At 57.1% G+C, this 5,996-nt stretch overlaps 1 protein-coding gene across 7 annotated transcripts; it reads left to right on the forward strand.

Moving 5' to 3' along the window:
• The first annotated feature begins 351 nt into the window (after nucleotides 1–351).
• On the forward strand, nucleotides 352–5,681 carry CITED1 (Cbp/p300 interacting transactivator with Glu/Asp rich carboxy-terminal domain 1). 7 transcript variants are annotated; one of them, XM_061409718.1, is made up of 4 exons: nucleotides 520–601; nucleotides 948–966; nucleotides 4,375–4,499; nucleotides 5,078–5,681. In XM_061409718.1, exons 3-4 carry the CDS (start codon nucleotides 4,440–4,442, stop codon nucleotides 5,603–5,605), a joined length of 588 nt encoding a protein of 195 aa, XP_061265702.1. In that variant the 5' UTR covers nucleotides 520–601; nucleotides 948–966; nucleotides 4,375–4,439; the 3' UTR covers nucleotides 5,606–5,681. The 7 variants fall into 7 exon arrangements, with proteins under 7 accessions (XP_061265699.1, XP_061265703.1, XP_061265702.1 ...); XM_061409717.1 differs by having other exon boundaries at nucleotides 539–607; XM_061409715.1 differs by lacking the exons at nucleotides 520–601; nucleotides 948–966 and adding an exon at nucleotides 352–435.
• Nucleotides 5,682–5,996: the final 315 nt, after the last annotated feature.

A 5,996-nucleotide genomic window follows, 5' to 3' on the forward strand; every position in this document is an offset into this window, starting at 1 on the left:
GTCCATGCAGGGCGGTGGGGAGAGATTGTGCCCCGGGCCCGGGCCCCCTCCTGCTTTAGAAACGCAGGCGTCGGCCGGGGGCTCGGGGCTCGGGGCGACCACGGCCTGGGCCCGCCAGCTGCACCCCGGGAGCCGTGATCGGTCCCCGGCGCCGGCAGACCCGCGGGGCCGCTCGGACTCCGTTCCCCAGCCGGCCCTTCGCTTTCACACGATCCGCTGTGACTGCACCAGCTCGAGCGCCTTTAAAGGGCCACACACGCCAGCCGCCGCTATAAAATGGTCCCAGCGGCATAGCTGCAGAAGGGGCACCGCTGAGCTGCCGAGAGGAGGCTCGCTCCGCCCGGCTGCCCGCCCACAGACAGCCGGCGAGGGGTAGTTTCTGGCGAGGGGGAAAAAAAGGGCTGAAGAAGGCGCAGCACCCGCTCTGGCCCTTGGGTGAGTATCCAGTTCAGATTTTGCCACCAACTCGCCCACGAGCCAGGACATGTGCTAATAATGCCCTGAGCCGGTTATAAAGACGTGGAAATTGGGGGGAGAGAGAAAAGGGGGGGAAAGGGTCTGTCCTTCCTGGGATTCCTAGCCGAGGCCAGCCTGCTGCCGTGTGCGTGTGCGTCAGGGCTCTCCGGGCAGCAATGGGGGCTTGAGAGCCGGTTCCCTCGCGCCGGGAAGGGAGCGCGGTGGCCGCCACCGCCCCGGAGTCAGGCGCCGAAGCTGCGGGCGGGCAGGCGGGCGGGCACGGGCGCTGGCTGGGGCTGCTTGGCGCGGCACGGTGCGGTGCGGCGGCGGCGCGGCGCGGCGTGGCGGTGCGGGCTTTTCCCAGGCTCCCCGGGGTCGGGTGGCACTGAGCGCGACCGGCTCGCGGCGGCGGTGGCGGCGTGCGTGCTAGGGGCTGGGGGCTCCGCCGCTGCGCCCGCGGCTCACCGGGCTCCGCGCTTCCCTCTCTCCAGGGCAGGCGGCTTCGCGGAGGTAAGCCGGGCCGCCCGGCAGGGCGCTGGGCTGGGCGGCGGGGCCGGGGACTCCAGCTGAGGGGGCGCGGGGAGAGAGCGGGGGCCCGGCTGGCTGTGGGGCTCTGGGGGACTTCTTTTCTGTTTGGAAGCTGCTCTGCTGGGAGCGGAGGGGCCGCCACCCGCCCGCCCTCCAGCCAGCGTGCCGGTTCGCTCGCCAGCGCGCGCGTCTGCCGGCCAGCCGGGCCGAGCGCCCGCTTCTCCCCGGGAGACAGCAGCACCTTTTCTCCCCGCGCCCGCGCTTTCTCCGGCTTGGCTTCCACCGACTTTGCTAATCGCCCGGACCGCATCTGGACGCTCCGGCTCTAGGGCTGCACAAAGCTCAGGTTTCCTTCAGGGGCTGAAGGCGAGAGGGGCTTTTCCGGCCGAGTTCAGCGGAATTGAGGGATGGAAGTTAGCGAATTCGGGCAACTTGCCTTTACTGCCCAGTCGACCTCTGCTCTCCCCCACACTCACGCCCCCACACACGCCCCCACACGCACACACCCCTCTGCCTATAAATGCCAGTGGCTGGGCTGGGCCGCTCACGGAGTCCCAGCCTCAGCGAGCTCAGGACTTGGAGGAAGACAGATCTGGCTGCGAATCCCGGCTCGCCACTTTCTAGCGCTGTGACCTTGGGCAAGTTACCGAACCTCTCTCACTATTCTCGTAGCTGAGTGATAGCACTGACCACAGGCGACTTGGCTCGGGGGTAGGCTCAGCCCGCGGCCCCGTCGGGTGCTCAGCCGGCGCTCATGTGTTGGTGAGGCGCGGGAGTGGCCGCAGCCCGCGCCGCCGGAGTGCATCTCCGCGCGCGGCAGCACTGCGGGGCCCCAAACTCGCCAGCGAGGCCGAGACCCCGCCTGTCCATCCCGTCTCCACTATCGGTTCCTGATACGGCACTCGCGGGAACTGACGCTCGGGGCCCTGGTGGCCCGGGTGCTCGCTCCCCACAGTGCGGGGGATGCTCCCGGCCGCCCTCAGCTCCCGCGGCTCCACCTGGGATGTGGCGAGGAGGGCGGCCAAGCTGTCCGCAAGCAGCGGGCCTTTAGTTTTCAGGTGGTGAAATTGACTAGCCTGGTTAGATCGCATCCAAATCAAGTCGCAGTAGTTTGGATTTTTAAATTTCTCCTGAGTGAGAAAATAGCAATCGAAATGGAGCCATCCAGTTGGTGCCATTTTAACTTTTGGTCCCCCAACAGGTCAAAGACGCGCCCCCCCCCCCTACCTGTCTCTAGCCCTCTCTCTTCTTCCTCTCCCTTTCCCATCCCCATCTAGGCGGGAGGGGGCTTCTGGCCCACGGGAAACTGTGACGAAGAGCGGGCGGCGGGACCGGGAACTGGTGGCCGGGGCCAGCGAGGCACCGGCGGGCGAGGAGGCACTTGTTGCTCTGGGTTGCCCAGCCGCCTCTCGCAGCCGTTTCGCAGCGGTCAGCTCGCGGCTTGGAGAGTGAGCTGGGACGTTTCCTCGCTGCCAAGTTTTGTCTTCGAATTGGCTGGGTGGCAGAGGGGAGACAGAAAGTCGGGGAAGCAAGGGTAAGGATTCCGATCGAAATGTGGTTGCCTCTTTAAACGGATTCAACAATACTTACTGAGCACCTACCGAGCGTAGACCCAGGTCGAGGGTCAGGGCTGGTGGAGGGGAAGGCGGCGATGGGAGGCAACAGATCTGAAAGGAAACAACGTCCTGCCTAAGGGAGTGCAACAGCCTGAAGGGGGAGACGTGGTAAAATGGTCTTCCCCAGGAACATACTTTTTTTCTCCTTCTCTCTCTCTGTTTTTCTTCTTTCTCCCCCCACCCCCACTTCTGTTTCCTTTTGTTTTTGCTGCCTGTGGGTTTTTTTCCCCGCTTATATATGGTTCAGGTAACGGGTAGCATAAAGAAAGAAGAAAAGCTGGATATACACAAGAAAAGATGGACAGCCACCCCCCCCCCCAGACATTTTTCTTAGGACATGAAAATTGCTTGATAGTGAAGGTGCAGGGCTCTTGAAGACGACATGAATTAGATTCCTTGTCTTGTGGTCACTGGCTTGAAATATTTTCGGGTTGCCTCACAGAAGAAACAGGACTCCAATCAAGCAGTGGTGATGGACCCAGCAACTGATTGTTTTCTCATGTTTCTCCCCCTTCTTCCTTTTTCTATTTTTCTTGCCTCCTTCCCCTACCAGTAAGTGATGCAAAGATGAGAGAGGTAGTAAGTGGCCACTTTCTAGAAGTGTCTGAGCAGTTTCTTAATGACCACCGAGGGGAGGGAAGTGTCACAGAGAACTCTAACCTTGCTGGAAAGATTATAGACTCTTTAAGATCCTGAAGATTCTTTGGGCCAAGAGACATGTATAAATGTAAAATTTTACATCTCTAATTCATCATAAAGGCTAGAATATATGGGGCTTAAAAAAAAAAAAAAGCTTCTCGGAAAATAACAAGAGTTTTTAGAGATTTTTTAAAAATATTTTCTGGTTTGGGGAGATTCTTTTCCCCTCATCTCCTTATCTTATTCCTTTGGCATTTGAACTAGGGGATAATTTCTTCAGAAGCCATTTGAATCATTCTAGGTATGATATCTTGGCCAGTGGTCACATGAGGCATGTGGGCACAGGAGTGCTGGATCCTACTCCCAGAGCCACCACCACCTGATGGGAAATCCATGGAACCTCTGTGCCTCAGTTTCCCTCTGGGAAGAATTATATCTACCTGCCACTACAAATGAGTGTGGCTGGGCTCAGAGCAGGTGTCCTGGGAAAGCCAAGTGTCACCAGGGCTGTCTTGGAGGGGACTTGCAGTGTGGAGGAACTTGAGACATCCCTAGCTGCTCTCTGGCTGCTTCAGAACCCCCAGACTACCATAATCAGCCCCATTCTCTCACACAAAACCATGCCTAAGGCAGAACTTTGGACCTCATGACATTTGCTGTGGGGACCTCTTCTTTCTCTGTGTAGCAGCCACCAGCTTTTTAGTCGTCCTCACCCTGACTCCTTCCCACTTTCTCCCAGTTCCAATGGAGTCCACAGCTCTCTGGCCTGAGTGCCAGTGGCCAGTTGAGAGAGTGTGCTATGTACTCAGGGACATTATTGTCCTTGGAATCAGAAAGAGTGCCCCCTGCACTGGTGGCATGGACATCACTTGCATGAGGAAATAGTCAAGTGTGTCCTCTCTTGGCGATGTGGGTAGCTGGCTGTCCAGGCAGCACCTGGCCAAATCAAGCACCTTTCCCACCTCAGGCAAAAGTTCCAGCAGAGATCCTTTGCTCAGGTAGTCTCTGGTCTTGGCTCTAACCCATCACCATCCTTGCCTTGTAGCTGTGTGGAATGGCCCAGCATCCGGCTTTGCTATTACTTTCTTGGTCAATAAAGCCTTTGCCCTTATTACCACTTCTCCTTCACATACAGCACAACAGCTCCAGCTGGCAGCATCACCTCCCACCAATTTATCCAACTTCTGCCAAGACTCTGAAATGCCAACTATGTCGAGGCCTGCACTTGATGTCAAGGGTGGCACCTCACCTGTGAAGGAGGTAACTTTTGCCATTTTACAGATGGAGACACTGGAGTGGGAAAGATGACGTGGTCTGGGGCCACGTGGTAGGTCCTCCTGGCTGTGGTATCTGGTGTCCTTTAGTAGACTGGAGACAGCAGAGCTTTCTCAGGGGAGAATGAAAATGGCTTCTTCCTAAATATGGTCACTTGGAACCCACTAGGGGTATTGAAAGATGGCAGAGAGAGAAGCAGAATTGGAAAAGATCACTCCATTGTCTCAATGGATTAAAGTGAGACTGAGCAGAGGGGGAAAATGAGACCCCTTTTGTAGAATGGTGAGCTGAAGGTAGAGTCGAGAGGAGATGAAAGCAGTGAACTCCTTTAAGATGGTGGGTGTCCAGAATGAAGACTTAGACCTGAACACAGTGCTTGGAGCCACAGTGGCAAAAGAATACTTGAGCCCAACTTGAACTAGGAAAGGAGCCTACCTTTCTAGGGGGCCTTCTTGCTACCTCCCCACCACTAGCCCCTGACGAAACACTTCTGAGGCCTGATGAATGGTGAGGAACAAAATGTAGAGCAGGGGTACCATGCTGTGCCTTTCTCTGTCTTCTAGAATGCCAACCCAGAGATGAACTCTCTGGCCTACTCTAACCTGGGGGTGAAAGATCGCAAAGCGGTGGCCATCCTGCACTACCCCGGGGTAGCCTCGAATGGAACCAAGGCCAGTGGGGCTCCCACTAGTTCCTCGGGATCTCCATCTCCAATAAGCTCTCCTACTGCCACCCCTCCCACTAAACCCCCACCCTTCAACCTGCACCCCGCCCCTCACCTGCTGGCCAGTATGCAGCTGCAGAAACTAAATAGCCAGTATCATGGGATGGCCGCTGCCACTCCGGGCCAACCCGGAGAGGCAGAGCCCCTGCCAAACTGGGGCTTTGGGGCTCAGGCCGGGGGGGCGGGATCACTCTCTCCTTCTGCCGGTGCCCAGAGCCCTGCCATCATCGATTCAGACCCGGTGGATGAAGAGGTGCTGATGTCGCTGGTGGTGGAACTGGGACTGGACCGGGCCAATGAGCTTCCGGAGCTGTGGCTGGGGCAGAATGAGTTTGACTTCACGGCAGACTTTCCATCTGGCAGCTGATGCCAATTGTTCCTAAAGATGGAGGAATAAAGCCACCAATTCTGTTGTAAATAAAAATAAAAGTTACTTGCAAAGAGACAGGCCTACTGGAGGTGTTCTTCATTGAGGTCTAAATGGGTGTGGCACGGTCCAATGTTCTTTTAACAATTATGAAACCCATGATGAGGTTGTCGGTGGATAGCTGGGAGGGAACTTGGTTGGATGGGAGGAAAGGGAAAGACTGGGAGGCTGAGGGTGTGGTGGGGAATGCTACTCACTGAATTCCTACTTTAGGAGCCCAAGTACCTAGTCTCAGTGCCCTAAGACCACAGGAACACCGTCCTATTCAAGGTTGATGACAGGGGCTGGTTGGGAGCATTCTTGGAAAAAAAGACTGATCCAGACCCTTCTA

Source organism: Bos javanicus, chromosome X, assembly GCF_032452875.1.
Source record: "Bos javanicus breed banteng chromosome X, ARS-OSU_banteng_1.0, whole genome shotgun sequence".
Lineage (NCBI taxonomy): Eukaryota > Metazoa > Chordata > Mammalia > Artiodactyla > Bovidae > Bos > Bos javanicus.